The sequence below is a fragment of the Saccoglossus kowalevskii genome, chromosome 11, assembly GCF_978046115.1.
Source record: "Saccoglossus kowalevskii chromosome 11, keSacKowa6.1, whole genome shotgun sequence".
NCBI lineage: Eukaryota > Metazoa > Hemichordata > Enteropneusta > Harrimaniidae > Saccoglossus > Saccoglossus kowalevskii.
The window spans coordinates 1347410-1374870 of NC_140651.1; the positions used below are offsets into that span (position 1 = coordinate 1347410).

The window sequence follows — 27461 nt, forward strand, 5'->3', positions numbered from 1 at the left end:
TTCCGATCTATCGATATATACCCAACAGTTTACGTTCAATACGGCCGTGCTTTAGATTTATTAGATCATGTTGGTAAATGTTTTGCAAAAACTTTTGAAACAGAGGAGCAGCGTAGGAATACGGGTCAGAGAAAGTGATGAGGCGTTCTATTTTTTTTCTGTAACAGATAGATTGGTTAAAGTAGATTTGCGTATGCAATACACCAAGGCAATATGTAATGTAGAAGAAGAGAGATGTATAGAAGAGTAGGAATATGGTTTCGATACAATATGTTGTAGTTGCAAAATTAGATTAATGTTTGTAATAACTTGTAAATGTTAACAATGTGGGCGTTTCACGCCTTATGGAAACAACAAGATAATACGCATTAATATCCAGGCTGTCTTCAGTATTGATCGTTGCGATGTTTCAATTATCATGTAATAATTAGAATTTTTGTTTTCAGGATTAATATTTGTTTTAAAAAGAAAGTTTTTAGCACTGCATCCTTTATTAATTTCCGAGAGATTGAGTACATCTACAAAAATTCGAACGTGAAAGGAATTGATAGAATTGGCAATAACATTAATATAGGCCGGCAACGATTGTGTGTTTCAATACGTACACATTGTAGCCAATTACAAAGGCAGTTTTTTAACCAAAATAGAGAAAGACAAATTAATATCATAGTGCTCCAGTTTGCGGCAAAAAAGTTCATAATTAATTGCTTAAAAGACATTTTTAGATCGAGCCCACTTTGTCAGCTATGTCCGCCACCAGGTAAGCCAAGGCAATTTTCGTAACTGAGTGTCAATAAGTATTGATTTTTTAGTAATGTAATGAATTGCTTATTAACGATTGATTTACATACATTGTCCAATTGAGTGGATATTTAGCAATGGATAAATGGAAATGGACATAAATAAAATAACTTATCGAGGTAAACAATTGATAATGTGAGCAGGGGGAGGGGCGATATTGCATGCATGCTTGACTATTCAAAGGCGGCGGCACGAAGTTTTGCATGAGGAGCGAGATCTGAAATCTAGACACCCTGAAAAGCTATTTTCTGCATTTTTGCTGACACAACGGGTTTCAGCTTGATTTGAGGGGAACGCCCCCAACATTTTTTCGGGTGGACGACCGCCCCAACTGCCCCGTGCCGCCGCCACTGCTATTAGAGGAGGGGCCAATATGACTGTTTTTCTAGGATATAGGGCCATGATTTAATTAACTATATATCTTCCACTCACTGGTGGTGTTACTTATGTAAACTATTGCAATGCATGGTAAAACGTACTATACCTGATTCGACGATAATTTATTTTTATCATATTATACCACCATAGTGTTGGTGTAGCTATACAATCCCCAAATAAGATTAATCAACGAATCGTTTAGAATGCTTTCATATAATAATGAAAACGGACCGTAGAATCAGTATCTGATACACCGCGCGACAGCGGATATTCAAACCTCTGGGTTACCTTACCCCATCTTACGCTCCACTAAAAAACTCCTAGCTTGTTACGTATTTTTCAATAAAGAAAGAAGCGTGGAACAGTGAAATGATTATTAATCTGCATTGAACAGAACTACGTACAATAAATGATAGCACGTTTTTGATAAAATCTGGAATTACATTGATTTATAAAGCTTGATAAAACTTTTCAGAAATCAATGTCTTTATATTTATCAAAGAGAAAATAGAATCAGTAATGAATATCTTAATATACTAATTTACTTTTGTAAATGTGCACTACTATGTAAAAAAACAAAATCACTCCAAATGAGAACTATTTTCAATATTAATTAGTTAGTAATTGGACATCGGATAATTGTGTATTAGATGCAGGTTCCTTTAGTTAATTTTTTCCCACTTTCTTTAGAAACAATGGCAGCTCTGAATTTGAATACTTATATTGATTGTGAAATGTTAGAATAATTATTATTAGTCGAAAAGTACACTATCATTATCCGAGGATGCACTATTAACCAATGGAATACGTTCATGGGTGGAGATACCTCATGTAGATATTAGTTCAGCTTAAACATTTGAATTAGTCAGCAGTATCCAGAGTTTACAAACGTGTTTTGGGAGAGCTCTTAGGTAAGCAGTCGCATTTCTTCTTAAAACGAGATATAACTGGGATGTATTCAACTACTTTATGTGACTCTGTCGTAACATCAGCTCACATTGATCACAAGAACTCCTGACTGGTGACAGATTCTATGCTGCTATAGGGTAAAATAATTCTATTCATCAACTTTTCAACGCTCGTACTAGTACTACTGTGAGTTGGGATATGTAGTCAATGTGTGTCCCACTGTACAGAAGATAGTACAACTATTACTGTATTACGATAATTTATTACGATTATTGTTTATAATGTTTACTGGTAAATTTGTGCTAACACCTTATTGCACAGCGCCATCAAACAAACAAGATGACCCACTCAATAAGGCTGACAGGCAAACAAGGTGACCAACTCAATAAGGCTGACAGGCAAACAAGGTGACCAACTCAATAAGGCTGACTGGCAAACAAGATGACCAACTCAATAAGGCTGACTGTCAAACAAGATGATCAACTCAATAAGGCTGACTGGCAAACAAGATGACCAACTCAATAAGGCTGACTGCCAAACAAGATGACCAACTCAATAAGGCTGACTGGCAAACAGGATGACCAACTCAATAAGGCTGACTGTCAAACAAGATGACCAACTCAACTCGGCTGACTGGCAAACAAGATGACCAACTTAATAAGGCTGACTGGCAAACAAGATGACCAACACAATAAGACTGACTGGCAAACAAGATGACCAACACAATAAGACTGACTGGCAAACAAGATGACCAACTCAATAAGACTGACTGGCAAACAAGATGACCAACTCAATAAGGCTGACTGGCAAACAAGATGACCAACACAATAAGACTGACTGGCAAACAAAATGACCAACTCAATAAGGCTGACTGGCAAACAAGATGACCAACTCAATAAGGCTGACTGGCAAACAAGATGACCAACACAATAAGACTGACTGGCAAACAAGATGACCAACTCAATAAGACTGACTGGCAAACAAGATGACCAACTCAATAAGGCTGACTGGCAAACAAGATGACCAACACAATAAGACTGACTGGCAAACAAAATGACCAACTCAATAAGGCTGACTGGCAAACAAGATGACCAACTCAATAAGGCTGACTGGCAAACAAAATGACCAACTCAATATGGCTGACTGGCAAACAAGGTAACCAACTCAATAAGACTGACTGGCAAACAAGATAAGCAACTCAATAAGGGTGACTGGCAAACAAGATAACCAACTCAATAAGGCTGACTGGCAAACAAGATGACCAACTCAATAAGGCTGACTGGCAAACAAGATGAGCAACTCAATAAGGCTGACTGGCAAACAAGATGAGCAACTCAATAAGGCTGACTGGCAAACAAGATGACCAACTCAATAAGGTTGACTGACAAACAAAACTACAAACTCCATAATGTTGATTGGCAAACTAGACTACAAATTCAAATAGTCTGACTGGCAAACGAGCTGACATTATACAAATGTTCACTCCAACATCGGTCGACATACAGTTTTATGAATATGCCGCGTATCGCATCCACTGTCAAGTTATTGGCCTAAATTAGATAAATTCGGAAAGAAAGTACCCGGATGGATGTAGAAATACGTATACGTCAGCAGATAGACATAGGAATATTTCTACCTGTAATGCGCGAATCTGATTGGCTGTCGTGGTCATGAGGTACAATAATCCAATAATAGCCGACGTCTGTCTCGATGATAGTTTAAGGCTATTTAATTGTGCGAATATTATTAATAATTGTTCGAAAAACCAAGGTTGTTCCGCAGTGTTTAACGCTATGGAATCATCAAAAAAACAATATGGATAAAACACGTTAATTGTGCCTGGTCGGAATCTATCATATGAAATGAAATTACACTTCCTCAACTACGACTATATTATGATGAATGTGTGATAACAACTTAATGCATATAGTTTTACCACCGTCTGGTAACTGAATAATGTATCTAAGCCAGTATATGAGTTTAGATTGCGACATGAGAACGAACATATTGCAAATACATTTATTTATATCTTATCAGTGCCACAGAAAAATGTCAGCTGGCATGTCAGACATGCATAGAATCTTTAAAAATGACTGTATTGGTCTAATTTACCTATTACATGCTTAACAACTCGTTGAATCATGACAGCGTTTCTACTGCTTCTCTTCGTTGGCGCCTCAGTGGGTAGGATTTACTTATATTTCTTTATTACATGTTATGATTGTTTTACATAATAATCGTACTATGACCGCAGTTATACGAAATGAATAAATATGTTAGCATGCGTATTCTAAAAGATTAATGTAATTGTGTATTGTGTGCATATTATAAAATGACTTGATATATGTGTTTACGCCCTGTGAAAACTAATCAACAACTCAATACTTCTATAGAGAACCTCATCGTATAATACGTGTTGTGTAATTTGTTTTGAAGCTATGATAGAGCCTTATCAAGAAGACCCTTGTAGAAGTTCAGGTGGTACGTGTGTATATGACAGTTGTTGTCCTAATAATAACTATATCAGTAACCAATGTCCAACACAGTCAGCTAACGTGAAGTGCTGCTACAGTACACCAACATGCAGTAAGTAAAAGTAATACTTTAAAGATAGGCCTTTGTTTCCTGGAATTGACTGTTAGGTTAGATTGTCTCGTTGGTTGTATCACATATGTTCCTCGCAGCAATACCCCATACAAACACAATGTTATAGTTGTCACTATAACACCTGTTAAGTTTTGTGAGGTTTCTCCTTCACTCGAAAAACTGAACATGAAAACACAAACTAAGTAACGATTAGAGAATCCCGCCAATATATAACATATTGTGTTTGATGCGTATTACAAAAAGTTACATGTTTTTATGCAATATGGTTTATTGTAGTTGTTATACAAGAACGAATGTTGGTACTTTGTATAACATATAACAGAACGAATACTGGTGTATTGTAACATATAACAGAACGAATACTGGTACATTGTAACATATAACAGAACGAATACTGGTATATTGTAACATATAACAGAACGAATACTGGTGTATTGTAACATATAACAGAACGAATACTGGTACATTGTAACATATAACAGAACAAATACTGGTATATTGTAACATATAACAGAATGCATACTGGTATATTGTAACATATAACAGAACACATACTGGTGTATTGTAACATATAACAGAAAACATACTGGTATATTGTAACGTTTAACAGAACGAATACTGATGTATTGTAACATATAACAGAACACATACTTGTATATTGTAACGTATAATATAACTCATACTGGTATATTGTAACATATAACAGAACGCATACTGGTATATTGTAACATATAACAGAACGCATACTGGTATATTGTAACATATAACAGAACGCATACTGGTCATTGTAACATATAACAGAACGAATACTGGTGTATTGTAACATATAACAGAACACATACTGGTATATTGTAACGTTTAACAGAACACATACTGGTATATTGTAACATATAACAGAACGAATACTGGTATATTGTAACATATAACAGAACACATACTGGTATATTTTAACATATAACAGAACACATACTGGTATATTGTAACGTTTAACAGAACGAATACTGATGTATTGTAACATATAACAGAACACATACTGGTATATTGTAACATATAATATAACTCATACTGGTATATTGTAACATATAACAGAACGCATACCGGTATATTGTAACATATAACAGAACGCATACTGGTATATTCTAACATATAACAGAACGAATACTGGTGTATTGTAACATATAACAGAACGTATACTGGTATATTGTAACATATAACAGAACGCATACTGGTCATTGTAACATATAACAGAACGAATACTGGTGTATTGTAACATATAACAGAACACATACTGGTATATTGTAACGTTTAACAGAACACATACTGGTATATTGTAACATATAACAGAACGAATACTGATGTATTGTAACATATAACAGAACACATACTGGTATATTGTAACGTTTAACAGAACACATACTGGTATATTGTAACATATAATAGAACACATACTGGTATATTGTAACATATAGCAGAACGCATACTGGTATATTGTAACATATAACAGAACGAATACTGGTGTATTGTAACGTTTAACAGAACACATACTGGTATATTGTAACATATAACAGAACGCATACTGGTATATTGTAACGTTTAACAGAACACATAGTGGTATATTTTAACATATAACAGAACGAATACTGGTACATTGTAACGTTTAACAGAACACATACTGGTACATTGTAACGTTTAACAGAACACATACTGATATATTGTAACATATAGCAGAACGCATACTGGTATATTGTAACATACAACAGAACGAATACTGGTATATTGTAACATATAACAGAACGCATACTGGTATATTGTAACATATAACAGAACGCATACTGGTATATTGTAACGTTTAACAGAACACATACTGGTATATTTTAACATATAACAGAACGAATACTGATACATTGTAACGTTTAACAGAACACATACTGGTATATTTTAACATATAACAGAACGAATACCGGTATATTGTAACATATAACAGAACGAATACTGGTGTATTGTAACATATAACAGAACACATACTGGTATATTGTAACACATAACAGAACGAATACTGGTGTACTGTAACATATAACAGAACGAATACTGGTGTATTGTAACATATAACAGAACACATACTGGTATATTGTAACACATAACAGAACGAATACTGGTGTACTGTAACATATAACAGAACGAATACTGGTGTACTGTAACATATAACAGAACGCATACTGGTATATTGTAACATATAACAGAACGCATACTGGTATATTGTAACATATAACAGAACGCATACTGGTATATTGTATCATATAACAGAACGAATACTGGTGTACTGTAACATATAACAGAACGAATACTGGTATATTGTAACACATAACAGAACGAATACTGGTGTACTGTAACATATAACAGAACGAATACTGGTATATTGTAACACATAACAGAACGAATAGTGGTGTACTGTAACATATAACAGAACGAATACTGGTGTACTGTAACATATAACAGAACGCATACTGGTATATTGTAACATATAACAGAACGAATACTGGTATATTGTAACATATAGCAGAACGCATACTGGTATATTGTAACATATAACAGAACGCATACTGGTATATTGTAACATATAACAGAACGAATACTGGTATATTGTAACATATAGCAGAACGCATACTGGTACATTGTAACATATAACAGAACGCATACTGGTATATTGTAACATATAACAGAACGCATACTGGTATATTGTATCATATAACAGAACGAATACTGGTGTACTGTAACATATAACAGAACGAATACTGGTATATTGTAACACATAACAGAACGAATACTGGTGTACTGTAACATATAACAGAACGCATACTGGTATATTGTAACATATAACAAAACGAATACTGGTATATTGTAACATATAGCAGAACGCATACTGGTATATTGTAACATATAACAGAACGCATACTGGTATATTGTAACATATAACAGAACGCATACTGGTATATTGTGACATATAACAGAACGCATACTGGTATATTGTAACATATAACAGAACACATACTTGTATATTGTAATATATAACAGAACGCATACTGGTATATTGTAACGTATAACAGAATGCACACTGGTATATTGTAACATATAACAGAACGCATACTGGTATATTGTAACATATAACAGAATGAATACTGGTATATTGTAACATATAGCAGAACGCATACTGGTATATTGTAACATATAACAGAACGCATACTGGTATATTGTAACATATAACAGAACCCATACTGGTATATTGTAAAATATAACAGAACACATACTGGTATATTGTAATATATAACAGAACGCATACTGGTATATTGTAACGTATAACAGAATGCATACTGGTATATTGTAACGTATAACAGAATGCATACTGGTCATTGTAACATATAACAGAACGCATACCAGGAAGAATACTGGTATATTGTAACGTATACCAAGACGTGTACTGGTATATTGTAACATAAATCAATACATGAACTGGTATATTGTAACGTATACCAAGACGTGTACTGGTATATTGTAACATATATCAAGACGTGTACTGGTACATTGTAACATATAACAGAACGCATACTGGTATATTGTATCATATAAAAGAACGAATACTGGTGTACTGTAACATATAACAGAACGAATACTGGTATATTGTAACACATAACAGAACGAATACTGGTGTACTGTAACATATAACAGAACGAATACTGGTATATTGTAACACATAACAGAACGAATACTGGTGTACTGTAACATATAAAAGAACGAATACTGGTGTACTGTAACATATAATAGAACGCATACTGGTATATTGTAACATATAACAGAACGAATACTGGTATATTGCAACATATAGCAGAACGCATACTGGTATATTGTAACATATAACAGAACGCATACTGGTATATTGTATCATATAACAGAACGAATACTGGTGTACTGTAACATATAACAGAACGAATACTGGTATATTGTAACACATAACAGAACGAATACTGGTGTACTGTAACATATAACAGAACGCATACTGGTATATTGTAACATATAACAGAACGAATACTGGTATATTGTAACATATAGCAGAACGCATACTGGTATATTGTAACATATAACAGAACGCATACTGGTATATTGTAACATATAACAGAACGCATACTGGTATATTATAACATATAACAGAACACATACTGGTATATTGTAACATATAACAGAACACATACTGGTATATTGTAATATATAACAGAACGCATACTGGTATATTGTAACGTATAACAGAATGCATACTGGTATATTGTAACATATAACAGAACGCATACTGGTATATTGTAACATATAACAGAACGAATACTGGTATATTGTAACATATAGCAGAACGCATACTGGTATATTGTAACATATAACAGAACGCATACTGGTATATTGTAACATATAACAGAACGCATACTGGTATATTGTAACATATAACAGAACACATACTCGTATATTGTAACATATAACAGAACACATACTGGTATATTGTAACATATAACAGAACACATACTGGTATATTGTAATATATAACAGAACGCATACTGGTATATTGTAACGTATAACAAAATGCATACTGGTATATTGTAACGTATAACAGAATGCATACTGGTCATTGTAACATATAACAGAACGCATACCAGGACGAATACTGATATATTGTAACGTATACCAAGACGTGTACTGGTATATTGTAACATAAATCAATACATGAACTGGTATATTGTAACGTATACCAAGACGTGTACTGGTACATTGTAACATATAACAGAACGCATACTGGTATATTGTAACTGATAACAGAACGCATACTGGTATATTGTAACATATAACAGAACGTATACTGGTATATTGTAACATATAACAGAATGAATACTGGTGTATTGTAACATAAAACAGAACACATTCTGGTATATTGTAACACATAACAGAACGAATACTGGTGTACTGTAACATATAACAGAACGAATACTGGTGTATTGTAACATATAACAGAACACATACTGGTATATTGTAACACATAACAGAACGAATACTGGTGTACTGTAACATATAACAGAACGAATACTGGTGTACTGTAACATATAACAGAACGCATACTGGTATATTGTAACATATAACAGAACGAATACTGGTATATTGTAACATATAGCAGAACGCATACTGGTACATTGTAACATATAACAGAACGCATACTGGTATATTGTAACATATAACAGAACGCATACTGGTATATTGTAACATATAACAGAACACATACTGGTATATTGTAACATATAACAGAACACATACTGGTATATTGTAATATATAACAGAACGCATACTGGTATATTGTAACGTATAACAGAATGCATACTGGTATATTGTAACATATAACAGAACGCATACTGGTATATTGTAACATATAACCGAACGAATACTGGTATATTGTAACATATAGCAGAACGCATACTGGTATATTGTAACATATAACAGAACGCATACTGGTTTATTGTAACATATAACAGAACGCATACTGGTATATTTTAACATATAACAGAACACATACTGGTATATTGTAACATATAACAGAACACATACTGGTATATTGTTACACATAACAGAACACATACTGGTATATTGTAATATATAACAGAACGGATACTGGTATATTGTAACGTATAACAGAACGCATACTGGTATATTCTAACATATAACAGAACGAATACTGGTGTATTGTAACATATAACAGAACGTATACTGGTATATTGTAACATATAACAGAACGCATACTGGTCATTGTAACATATAACAGAACGAATACTGGTGTATTGTAACATATAACAGAACACATACTGGTATATTGTAACGTTTAACAGAACACATACTGGTATATTGTAACATATAACAGAACGAATACTGATGTATTGTAACATATAACAGAACACATACTGGTATATTGTAACGTTTAACAGAACACATACTGGTATATTGTAACATATAATAGAACACATACTGGTATATTGTAACATATAGCAGAACGCATACTGGTATATTGTAACATATAACAGAACGAATACTGGTGTATTGTAACGTTTAACAGAACACATACTGGTATATTGTAACATATAACAGAACGCATACTGGTATATTGTAACGTTTAACAGAACACATAGTGGTATATTTTAACATATAACAGAACGAATACTGGTACATTGTAACGTTTAACAGAACACATACTGGTACATTGTAACGTTTAACAGAACACATACTGATATATTGTAACATATAGCAGAACGCATACTGGTATATTGTAACATACAACAGAACGAATACTGGTATATTGTAACATATAACAGAACGCATACTGGTATATTGTAACATATAACAGAACGCATACTGGTATATTGTAACGTTTAACAGAACACATACTGGTATATTTTAACATATAACAGAACGAATACTGATACATTGTAACGTTTAACAGAACACATACTGGTATATTTTAACATATAACAGAACGAATACCGGTATATTGTAACATATAACAGAACGAATACTGGTGTATTGTAACATATAACAGAACACATACTGGTATATTGTAACACATAACAGAACGAATACTGGTGTACTGTAACATATAACAGAACGAATACTGGTGTATTGTAACATATAACAGAACACATACTGGTATATTGTAACACATAACAGAACGAATACTGGTGTACTGTAACATATAACAGAACGAATACTGGTGTACTGTAACATATAACAGAACGCATACTGGTATATTGTAACATATAACAGAACGCATACTGGTATATTGTAACATATAACAGAACGCATACTGGTATATTGTATCATATAACAGAACGAATACTGGTGTACTGTAACATATAACAGAACGAATACTGGTATATTGTAACACATAACAGAACGAATACTGGTGTACTGTAACATATAACAGAACGAATACTGGTATATTGTAACACATAACAGAACGAATAGTGGTGTACTGTAACATATAACAGAACGAATACTGGTGTACTGTAACATATAACAGAACGCATACTGGTATATTGTAACATATAACAGAACGAATACTGGTATATTGTAACATATAGCAGAACGCATACTGGTATATTGTAACATATAACAGAACGCATACTGGTATATTGTAACATATAACAGAACGAATACTGGTATATTGTAACATATAGCAGAACGCATACTGGTACATTGTAACATATAACAGAACGCATACTGGTATATTGTAACATATAACAGAACGCATACTGGTATATTGTATCATATAACAGAACGAATACTGGTGTACTGTAACATATAACAGAACGAATACTGGTATATTGTAACACATAACAGAACGAATACTGGTGTACTGTAACATATAACAGAACGCATACTGGTATATTGTAACATATAACAAAACGAATACTGGTATATTGTAACATATAGCAGAACGCATACTGGTATATTGTAACATATAACAGAACGCATACTGGTATATTGTAACATATAACAGAACGCATACTGGTATATTGTGACATATAACAGAACGCATACTGGTATATTGTAACATATAACAGAACACATACTTGTATATTGTAATATATAACAGAACGCATACTGGTATATTGTAACGTATAACAGAATGCACACTGGTATATTGTAACATATAACAGAACGCATACTGGTATATTGTAACATATAACAGAATGAATACTGGTATATTGTAACATATAGCAGAACGCATACTGGTATATTGTAACATATAACAGAACGCATACTGGTATATTGTAACATATAACAGAACCCATACTGGTATATTGTAAAATATAACAGAACACATACTGGTATATTGTAATATATAACAGAACGCATACTGGTATATTGTAACGTATAACAGAATGCATACTGGTATATTGTAACGTATAACAGAATGCATACTGGTCATTGTAACATATAACAGAACGCATACCAGGAAGAATACTGGTATATTGTAACGTATACCAAGACGTGTACTGGTATATTGTAACATAAATCAATACATGAACTGGTATATTGTAACGTATACCAAGACGTGTACTGGTATATTGTAACATATATCAAGACGTGTACTTGTACATTGTAACATATAACAGAACGCATACTGGTATATTGTATCATATAAAAGAACGAATACTGGTGTACTGTAACATATAACAGAACGAATACTGGTATATTGTAACACATAACAGAACGAATACTGGTGTACTGTAACATATAACAGAACGAATACTGGTATATTGTAACACATAACAGAACGAATACTGGTGTACTGTAACATATAAAAGAACGAATACTGGTGTACTGTAACATATAATAGAACGCATACTGGTATATTGTAACATATAACAGAACGAATACTGGTATATTGCAACATATAGCAGAACGCATACTGGTATATTGTAACATATAACAGAACGCATACTGGTATATTGTATCATATAACAGAACGAATACTGGTGTACTGTAACATATAACAGAACGAATACTGGTATATTGTAACACATAACAGAACGAATACTGGTGTACTGTAACATATAACAGAACGCATACTGGTATATTGTAACATATAACAGAACGAATACTGGTATATTGTAACATATAGCAGAACGCATACTGGTATATTGTAACATATAACAGAACGCATACTGGTATATTGTAACATATAACAGAACGCATACTGGTATATTATAACATATAACAGAACACATACTGGTATATTGTAACATATAACAGAACACATACTGGTATATTGTAATATATAACAGAACGCATACTGGTATATTGTAACGTATAACAGAATGCATACTGGTATATTGTAACATATAACAGAACGCATACTGGTATATTGTAACATATAACAGAACGAATACTGGTATATTGTAACATATAGCAGAACGCATACTGGTATATTGTAACATATAACAGAACGCATACTGGTATATTGTAACATATAACAGAACGCATACTGGTATATTGTAACATATAACAGAACACATACTCGTATATTGTAACATATAACAGAACACATACTGGTATATTGTAACATATAACAGAACACATACTGGTATATTGTAATATATAACAGAACGCATACTGGTATATTGTAACGTATAACAAAATGCATACTGGTATATTGTAACGTATAACAGAATGCATACTGGTCATTGTAACATATAACAGAACGCATACCAGGACGAATACTGATATATTGTAACGTATACCAAGACGTGTACTGGTATATTGTAACATAAATCAATACATGAACTGGTATATTGTAACGTATACCAAGACGTGTACTGGTACATTGTAACATATAACAGAACGCATACTGGTATATTGTAACTGATAACAGAACGCATACTGGTATATTGTAACATATAACAGAACGTATACTGGTATATTGTAACATATAACTGAATGAATACTGGTGTATTGTAACATAAAACAGAACACATTCTGGTATATTGTAACACATAACAGAACGAATACTGGTGTACTGTAACATATAACAGAACGAATACTGGTGTATTGTAACATATAACAGAACACATACTGGTATATTGTAACACATAACAGAACGAATACTGGTGTACTGTAACATATAACAGAACGAATACTGGTGTACTGTAACATATAACAGAACGCATACTGGTATATTGTAACATATAACAGAACGAATACTGGTATATTGTAACATATAGCAGAACGCATACTGGTACATTGTAACATATAACAGAACGCATACTGGTATATTGTAACATATAACAGAACGCATACTGGTATATTGTAACATATAACAGAACACATACTGGTATATTGTAACATATAACAGAACACATACTGGTATATTGTAATATATAACAGAACGCATACTGGTATATTGTAACGTATAACAGAATGCATACTGGTATATTGTAACATATAACAGAACGCATACTGGTATATTGTAACATATAACCGAACGAATACTGGTATATTGTAACATATAGCAGAACGCATACTGGTATATTGTAACATATAACAGAACGCATACTGGTTTATTGTAACATATAACAGAACGCATACTGGTATATTTTAACATATAACAGAACACATACTGGTATATTGTAACATATAACAGAACACATACTGGTATATTGTTACACATAACAGAACACATACTGGTATATTGTAATATATAACAGAACGGATACTGGTATATTGTAACGTATAACAGAATGCATACTGGTATATTTATCGTATAACAGAATGCACACTGGTCATTGTAACATATAACAGAATGCATACCAGGACGAATACTGGTATATTGTAACGTATACTAAGACGTGTACTGGTATATTGTAACATAAATCAATACATGAACTAGTATATTGTAACGTATTCCAAGACGTGTACTGGTATATTGTAACGTATATCAAGACGTGTACTGGTACATTGTAACATATAACAGAACGCATACTGGTATATTGTAACATATAACAGAACGCATACTGGTATATTGTAACATATAACAGAACACATACTGGTATATTGTAACATATAACAGAACACATACTGGTATATTGTAATATATAACAGAACGCATACTGGTATATTGTAACGTATAACAGAATGCATACTGGTATATTGTAACATATAACAGAACGCATACTGGTATATTGTAACATATAACAGAACGAATACTGGTATATTGTAACATATAGCAGAACGCATACTGGTATATTGTAACATATAACAGAACGCATACTGGTATATTGTAACATATAACAGAACGCATACTGGTATATTGTAACATATAACAGAACACATACTGGTATATTGTAACATATAGCAGAACACATACTGGTATATTGTAACATATAACAGAATACATACTGGTATATTGTAATATATAACAGAACGCATACTGGTATATTGTAACGTATAACAGAATGCATACTGGTCATTGTAACATATAACAGAACGCATACCAGGACGAATACTGATATATTGTAACGTATACCAAGACGTGTACTGGTATATTGTAACATAAATCAATACATGAACTGGTATATTGTAACGTATACCAAGACGTGTACTGGTACATTGTAACATATAACAGAACGCATACTGGTATATTGTAACTGATAACAGAACGCATACTGGTATATTGTAACATATAACAGAACGCATACTGGTATATTGTAACATATAACAGAACGAATACTGGTGTATTGTAACATAAAACAGAACACATACTGGTATATTGTAACACATAACAGAACGAATACTGGTGTACTGTAACATATAACAGAACGAATACTGGTGTATTGTAACATATAACAGAACACATACTGGTATATTGTAACACATAACAGAACGAATACTGGTGTACTGTAACATATAACAGAACGAATACTGGTGTACTGTAACATATAACAGAACGCATACTGGTATATTTTAACATATAACAGAACGAATACTGGTATATTGTAACATATAGCAGAACGCATACTGGTACATTGTAACATATAACAGAACGCATACTGGTATATTGTAACATATAAGAGAACGCATACTGGTATATTGTATCATATAACAGAACGAATACTGGTGTACTGTAACATATAACAGAACGAATACTGGTATATTGTAACACATAACAGAACGAATACTGGTGTACTGTAACATATAACAGAACGAATACTGGTATATTGTAACACATAACAGAACGAATACTGGTATACTGTAATATATATCAGAACGAATACTGGTGTACTGTAACATATAACAGAACGAATACTGGTGTACTGTAACATATAACAGAACGCATACTGGTATATTGTAACATATAGCAGAACGCATCCTGGTATATTTTAACATATATCAGAACGCATACTGGTATATTGTAACATATAACAGAACGCATACTGGTATATTGTAACATATAACAGAACACATACTGGTATATTGTAACATATAACAGAACACATACTGGTATATTGTAATATATAACAGAACGCATACTGGTATATTGTAACGTATAACAGAATGCATACTGGTATATTGTAACATATAACAGAACGCATACTGGTATATTGTAACATATAACAGAACGAATACTGGTATATTGTAACATATAGCAGAACGCATACTGGTATATTGTAACATATAACAGAACGCATACTGGTATATTGTAACATATAACAGAACGCATACTGGTATATTTTAACATATAACAGAACACATACTGGTATATTGTAACATATAACAGAACACATACTGGTATATTGTAACACATAACAGAACACATACTGGTATATTGTAATATATAACAGAACGGATACTGGTATATTGTAACGTATAACAGAATGCATACTGGTATATTGTAACGTATAACAGAATGCATACTGGTCATTGTAACATATAACAGAACGCATACCAGGACGAATACTGGTATATTGTAACGTATACCAAGACGTGTACTGGTATATTGTAACATAAATCAATACATGAACTGGTATATTGTAACGTATACCAAGACGTGTACTGGTATATTGTAACGTATATCAAGACGTGTACTGGTACATTGTAACATATAACAGAACGCATACTGGTATATTGTAACATATAACAGAACGCATACTGGTATATTGTAACATATAACAGAACACATACTGGTATATTGTAACATATAACAGAACACATACTGGTATATTGTAATATATAACAGAACGCATACTGGTATATTGTAACGTATAACAGAATGCATACTGGTATATTGTAACATATAACAGAACGCATACTGGTATATTGTAACATATAACAGAACGAATACTGGTATATTGTAACATATAGCAGAACGCATACTGGTATATTGTAACATATAACAGAACGCATACTGGTATATTGTAACTGATAACAGAACGCATACTGGTATATTGTAACATATAACAGAACGTATACTGGTATATTGTAACATATAACAGAACGCATACTGGTGTATTGTAACATATAACAGAACGCATACTGGTGTATTGTAACATATAACAGAACGCATACTGGTATATTGTAACATGTAACAGAACGCATACTGGTATATTGTAACTAATAACAGAACGCATATTGATATATTGTAACATATAACAGAACGAATACCAGGACGAATACTGGTATATTGTAACGTATACCAAGACGTGTACTGGTATATTGTAACGTATTTCAAGACGTGTACTGGTATATTGTAATATATATCAATACATGAACTGGTATATTGTAACGTATACCAAGACGTGTACTGGTATATTGTAACGTATATCAAGACGTGTACTGGTACATTGTAACATATAACAGAACACATGCTGGTATATTGTAATATATAACAGAACACATGCTGGTATATTGTAACTTATAACAATGTATACCAAGACGTGTACTGGTATATTGTAACGTATACCAAGACGTGTACTGGAATATTGTAACGTATACCAAGACGTGTACTGGTATATTGTAACATATATCAATACATGAACTGGTATATTGTAACGTATACCAAGACGTGTACTGGTATATTGTAACGTATATCAAGACGTGTACTGGTACATTGTAACATATAACAGAACACATGCTGGTATATTGTAACATATAACAATGTATACCAAGACGTGTATTGGTATATTGTAACGTATACCAAGACGTGTACTGGTATATTGTAACGTATACCAAGACGTGTACTGGTATATTGTAACATATATCAATACATGAACTGGTATATTGTAACATATAACAGAACGTACACTGGTATATTGTAACATATAACAGAATGCATACTGGTATATTGTATCATATAACAGAACGAATACTGGTATATTGTAACATATAGAAGAACGCATACTGGTATATTGTAACATATAACAGAACGCATACGGGTGTATTGTAATATATAACAGAACGCATACTGGTATATTGTAACGTATAACACAATGCATACTGGTATATTGTAACGTATAACAGAATGCATACTGGTCATTGTAACATATAACAGAACGCATACCAGGACGAATACTGGTATATTGTAACGTATACCAAGACGTGTACTGGTATATTGTAACATAAATCAATACATGAACTGGTATATTGTAACGTATACCAAGACGTGTACTGGTATATTGTAACGTATATCAAGACGTGTACTGGTACATTGTAACATATAACAGAACGCATACTGGAATATTGTAACTGATAACAGAACGCATACTGGTATATTGTAACATATAACAGAACGTATACTGGTATATTGTAACATATAACAGAACGCATACTGGTGTATTGTAACATATAACAGAACGTATAATGGTATATTGTAACATATAACAGAACGCATATTGGTATATTGTAACATATAACAGAACGAATACCAGGACGAATACTGGTATATTGTAACGTATACCAGGACGTGTACTGGTATATTGTAACGTATTTCAAGACGTGTACTGTTATATTGTAATATATATCAATACATGAACTGGTATATTGTAACGTATACCAAGACGTGTACTGGTATATTGTAACGTATATCAAGACGTGTACTGGTACATTGTAACATATAACAGAACACATGCTGGTATATTGTAACATATAACAATGTATACCAAGACGTGTACTGGTATATTGTAACGTATACCAAGACGTGTACTGGTATATTGTATCGTATACCAAGACGTGTACTGGTATATTGTAACATATATCAAGATGTTTACTGGTATATTGTAACGCATACCAAGACGTGTACTGGTATATTGTAACGTATACCAAGACGTGTACTGGTATATTGTAACATACATCAATACATGAACTGGTATATTGTAACGTATACCAAGACGTGTACTGGTATATTGTAACGTATATCAAGACGTGTACTGGTACATTGCGACATATAACAGGACGCATACTGGTGTATTGTAAATGATAACAGAACGCATACTGGTATATTGTAACATATAACAGAACGTATACTGGTATATTGTAACATATAACAGAACGCATACTGGTGTATTGTAACATATAACAGAACGTATACTGGTATATTGTAATATATAACAGAACGCATACTGGTATATTGTAACGTATACCAAGACGTGTACTGGTATATTGTAACATAAATCAATACATGAACTGGTATATTGTAACGTATACCAAGACGTGTACTGGTATATTGTGACGTATATCAAGACGTGTACTGGTACATTGTAACATATAACAGAACGCATACTGGTATATTGTAACTGATAACAGAACGCATACTGGTATATTGTAACATATAACAGAACGTATACTGGTATATTGTAATATATAACAGAACGGATACTGGTATATTGTAACGTATAACAGAATGCATACTGGTATATTTATCGTATAACAGAATGCATACTGGTCATTGTAACATATAACAGAACGCATACCAGGACGAATACTGGTATATTGTAACGTATACCAAGACGTGTACTGGTATATTGTAACATAAATCAATACATGAACTGGTATATTGTAACGTATACCAAGACGTGTACTGGTATATTGTAACGTATATCAAGACGTGCACTGGTACATTGTAACATATAACAGAACGCATACTGGTATATTGTAACATATAACAGAACGCATACTGGTATATTGTAACATATAACAGAACACATACTGGTATATTGTAACATATAACAGAACACATACTGGTATATTGTAATATATAACAGAACGCATACTGGTATATTGTAACGTATAACAGAATGCATACTGGTATATTGTAACATATAACAGAACGCATACTGGTATATTGTAACATATAACAGAACGAATACTGGTATATTGTAACATATAGCAGAACGCATACTGGTATATTGTAACATATAACAGAACGCATACTGGTATATTGTAACATATAACAGAACGCATACTGGTATATTGTAACATATAACAGAACACATACTGATATATTGTAACATATAACAGAACACATACTGGTATATTGTTATATATAACAGAACGCATACTGGTATATTGTAACGTATAACAGAATGCATACTGGTATATTGTAACATATAACAGAACGCATACTGGTATATTGTAACATATAACCGAACGAATACTGGTATATTGTAACATATAGCAGAACGCATACTGGTATATTGTAACATATAACAGAACGCATACTGGTATATTGTAACATATAACAGAACGCATACTGGTATATTTTAACATATAACAGAACACATACTGGTATATTGTAACATATAACAGAACACATACTGGTATATTGTTACACATAACAGAACACATACTGGTATATTGTAATATATAACAGAACGGATACTGGTATATTGTAACGTATAACAGAATGCATACTGGTATATTTATCGTATAACAGAATGCATACTGGTCATTGTAACATATAACAGAACGCATACCAGGACGAATACTGGTATATTGTAACGTATACCAAGACGTGTACTGGTATATTGTAACATAAATCAATACATGAACTGGTATATTGTAACGTATACCAAGACGTGTACTGGTATATTGTAACGTATATCAAGACGTGTACTGGTACATTGTAACATATAACAGAACGCATACTGGTATATTGTAACATATAACAGAACGCATACTGGTATATTGTAACATATAACAGAACACATACTGGTATATTGTAACATATAACAGAACACATACTGGTATATTGTAATATATAACAGAACGCATACTGGTATATTGTAACGTATAACAGAATGCATACTGGTATATTGTAACATATAACAGAACGCATACTGGTATATTGTAACATATAACAGAACGAATACTGGTATATTGTAACATATAGCAGAACGCATACTGGTATATTGTAACATATAACAGAACGCATACTGGTATATTGTAACATATAACAGAACGCATACTGGTATATTGTAACATATAACAGAACACATACTGGTGTATTGTAACATATAACAGAACGCATACCAGGACGAATACTGGTATATTGTAACGTATACCAAGACGTGTACTGGTATATTGTAACATAAATCAATACATGAACTGGTATATTGTAACGTATACCAAGACGTGTACTGGTATATTGTAACGTATATCAAGACGTGTACTTGTACATTGTAACATATAACAGAACGCATACTGGTATATTGTAACATATAACAGAACGCATACTGGTATATTGTAACATATAACAGAACACATACTGGTATATTGTAACATATAACAGAACACATACTGGTATATTGTAATATATAACAGAACGCATACTGGTATATTGTAACGTATAACAGAATGCATACTGGTATATTGTAACATATAACAGAACGCATACTGGTATATTGTAACATATAACAGAACGAATACTGGTATATTGTAACATATAGCAGAACGCATACTGGTATATTGTAACATATAACAGAACGCATACTGGTATATTGTAACATATAACAGAACGCATACTGGTATATTGTAACATATAACAGAACACATACTGGTATATTGTAACATATAACAGAACACATACTGGTATATTGTAACATATAACAGAATACATACTGGTATATTGTAATATATAACAGAACGCATACTGGTATATTGTAACGTATAACAGAATGCATACTGGTATATTGTAACGTATAACAGAATGCATACTGGTCATTGTAACATATAACAGAACGCATACCAGGACGAATACTGATATATTGTAACGTATACCAAGACGTGTACTGGTATATTGTAACATAAATCAATACATGAACTGGTATATTGTAACGTATACCAAGACGTGTACTGGTACATTGTAACATATAACAGAACGCATACTGGTATATTGTAACTGATAACAGAACGCATACTGGTATATTGTAACATATAACAGAACGTATACTGGTATATTGTAACATATAACAGAACGAATACTGGTGTATTGTAACTTAAAACAGAACACATACTGGTATATTGTAACACATAACAGAACGAATACTGGTGTACTGTAACATATAACAGAACGAATACTGGTGTATTGTAACATATAACAGAACACATACTGGTATATTGTAACACATAACAGAACGAATACTGGTGTACTGTAACATATAACAGAACGAATACTGGTATATTGTAACACATAACAGAACGAATACTGGTATACTGTAATATATATCAGAACGAATACTGGTGTACTGTAACATATAACAGAACGAATACTGGTGTACTGTAACATATAACAGAACGCATACTGGTATATTGTAACATATAGCAGAACGCATACTGGTATATTGTAACATATATCAGAACGCATACTGGTATATTGTAACATATAACAGAACGCATACTGGTATATTGTAACATATAACAGAACACATACTGGTATATTGTAACATATAACAGAACACATACTGGTATATTGTAATATATAACAGAACGCATACTGGTATATTGTAACGTATAACAGAATGCATACTGGTATATTGTAACATATAACAGAACGCATACTGGTATATTGTAACATATAACAGAACGCATACTGGTATATTGTAACATATAACAGAACACATACTGGTATATTGTAACATATAACAGAACACATACTGGTATATTGTAATATATAACAGAACGCATACTGGTATATTGTAACGTATAACAGAATGCATACTGGTATATTGTAACATATAACAGAACGCATACTGGTATATTGTAACATATAACAGAACGAATACTGGTATATTGTAACATATAGCAGAACGCATACTGGTATATTGTAACATATAACAGAACGCATACTGGTATATTGTAACATATAACAGAACGCATACTGGTATATTGTAACATATAACAGAACACATACTGGTATATTGTAACATATAACAGAACACATACTGGTATATTGTAACATATAACAGAATACATACTGGTATATTGTAATATATAACAGAACGCATACTGGTATATTGTAACGTATAACAGAATGCATACTGGTATATTGTAACGTATAACAGAATGCATACTGGTCATTGTAACATATAACAGAACGCATACCAGGACGAATACTGATATATTGTAACGTATACCAAGACGTGTACTGGTATATTGTAACATAAATCAATACATGAACTGGTATATTGTAACGTATACCAAGACGTGTACTGGTACATTGTAACATATAACAGAACGCATACTGGTATATTGTAACTGATAACAGAACGCATACTGGTATATTGTAACATATAACAGAACGTATACTGGTATATTGTAACATATAACAGAACGAATACTGGTGTATTGTAACATAAAACAGAACACATACTGGTATATTGTAACACATAACAGAACGAATACTGGTGTACTGTAACATATAACAGAACGAATACTGGTGTATTGTAACATATAACAGAACACATACTGGTATATTGTAACACATAACAGAACGAATACTGGTGTACTGTAACATATAACAGAACGAATACTGGTATATTGTAACACATAACAGAACGAATACTGGTATACTGTAATATATATCAGAACGAATACTGGTGTACTGTAACATATAACAGAACGAATACTGGTGTACTGTAACATATAACAGAACGCATACTGGTATATTGTAACATATAGCAGAACGCATACTGGTATATTGTAACATATATCAGAACGCATACTGGTATATTGTAACATATAACAGAACGCATACTGGTATATTGTAACATATAACAGAACACATACTGGTATATTGTAACATATAACAGAACACATACTGGTATATTGTAATATATAACAGAACGCATACTGGTATATTGTAACGTATAACAGAATGCATACTGGTATATTGTAACATATAACAGAACGCATACTGGTATATTGTAACATATAACAGAACGAATACTGGTATATTGTAACATATAGCAGAACGCATACTGGTATATTGTAACATATAACAGAACGCATACTGGTATATTGTAACATATAACAGAACGCATACTGGTATATTTTAACATATAACAGAACACATACTGGTATATTGTAACATATAACAGAACACATACTGGTATATTGTAACACATAACAGAACACATACTGGTATATTGTAATATATAACAGAACGGATACTGGTATATTGTAACGTATAACAGAATGCATACTGGTATATTGTAACGTATAACAGAATGCATACTGGTCATTGTAACATATAACAGAACGCATACCAGGACGAATACTGGTATATTGTAACGTATACCAAGACGTGTACTGGTATATTGTAACATAAATTAATACATGAACTGGTATATTGTAACGTATACCAAGACGTGTACTGGTATATTGTAACGTATATCAAGACGTGTACTGGTACATTGTAACATATAACAGAACGCATACTGGTATATTGTAACATATAACAGAACGCATACTGGTATATTGTAACATATAACAGAACACATACTGGTATATTGTAACATATAACAGAACACATACTGGTATATTGTAATATATAACAGAACGCATACTGGTATATTGTAACGTATAACAGAATGCATACTGGTATATTGTAACATATAACAGAACGCATACTGGTATATTGTAACATAAAACAGAACGAATACTGGTATATTGTAACATATAGCAGAACGCATACTGGTATATTGTAACATATAACAGAACGCATACTGGTATATTGTAACATATAACAGAACGCATACTGGTATATTGTAACATATAACAGAACACATACTGGTATATTGTAACATATAACAGAACACATACTGGTATATTGTAACATATAACAGAATACATACTGGTATATTGTAATATATAACAGAATGCATACTGGTATATTGTAACGTATAACAGAATGCGTACTGGTATATTGTAACGTATAACAGAATGCATACTGGTCATTGTAACATATAACAGAACGCATACCAGGACGAATACTGGTATATTGTAACGTATACCAAGACGTGTACTGGTATATTGTAACATAAATCAATACATGAACTGGTATATTGTAACGTATACCAAGACGTGTACTGGTATATTGTAACGTATATCAAGACGTGTACTGGTATATTGTAACATATAACAGAACGCATACTGGTATATTGTAACTGATAACAGAACGCATACTGGTATATTGTAACATATAACAGAACGTATACTGGTATATTGTAACATATAACAGAACGCATACTGGTGTATTGTAACATATAACAGAACGTATACTGGTATATTGTAACATATAACAGAACGCATACTGGTTTATTGTAACATATAACAGAACGCATACTGGTGTATTGTAACATATAACAGAACGCATACTGGTATATTGTAACATATAACAGAACGCATACTGGTATATTGTAACTAATAACAGAACGCATATTGATATATTGTAACATATAACAGAACGAATACCAGGACGAATACTGGTATATTGTAACGTATACCAAGACGTGTACTGGTATATTGTAACGTATTTCAAGACGTGTACTGGTATATTGTAATATATATCAATACATGAACTGGTATATTGTAACGTATACCAAGACGTGTACTGGTATATTGTAACGTATATCAAGACGTGTACTGGTACATTGTAACATATAACAGAACACATGCTGGTATATTGTAATATATAACAATGTATACCAAGACGTGTACTGGTATATTGTAACGTATACCAAGACGTGTACTGGAATATTGTAACGTATACCAAGACGTGTACTGGTATATTGTAACATATATCAATACATGAACTGGTATAATTTAACGTATACCAAGACGTGTACTGGTATATTGTAACGTATATCAAGACGTGTACTGGTACATTGTAACATATAACAGAACACATGCTGGTATATTGTAACATATAACAATGTATACCAAGACGTGTATTGGTATATTGTAACGTATACCAAGACGTGTACTGGTATATTGTATCGTATACCAAGACGTGTACTGGTATATTGTAACATATATCAAGACGTTTACTGGTATATTGTAACGCATACCAAGACGTGTACTGGTATATTGTAACGTATACCAAGACGTGTACTGGTATATTGTAACATATATCAATACATGAACTGGTATATTGTAAAGTTTACCAAGACGTGTACTGGTATATTGTAACGTATATCAAGACGTGTACTGGTACATTGCGACATATAACAGGACGCATACTGGTATATTGTAAATGATACAAGAACGCATACTGGTATATTGTAACATATAACAGAACGTACACTGGTATATTGTAACATATAACAGAATGCATACTGGTATATTGTAACATATAACAGAACGAATACTGGTATATTGTAACATATAGAAGAACGCATACTGGTATATTGTAACATATAACAGAACGCATACTGGTATATTGTAACATATAACAGAACGCATACTGGTATATTGTAACATATAACAGAACACATACTGGTATATTGTAACATATAACAGAACACATACGGGTGTATTGTAATATATAACAGAACGCATACTGGTATATTGTAACGTATAACACAATGCATACTGGTATATTGTAACGTATAACAGAATGCATACTGGTCATTGTAACATATAACAGAACGCATACCAGGACGAATACTGGTATATTGTAACGTATACCAAGACGTGTACTG

General features: G+C 32.4%; 1 protein-coding gene across 1 annotated transcript in view; it reads left to right on the forward strand.

Moving 5' to 3' along the window:
* The first annotated feature begins 4229 nt into the window (after positions 1-4229).
* Positions 4230-27461, forward strand: part of LOC102809432 (uncharacterized) — a 94481-nt gene continuing 71249 nt past the window's right edge. The window contains exons 1-2 of the mRNA XM_085505560.1: positions 4230-4272; positions 4525-4674. Coding sequence (XP_085361686.1) covers positions 4230-4272; positions 4525-4674 — 193 coding nt within the window. The remainder of the gene's footprint in view (positions 4273-4524; positions 4675-27461) is intronic.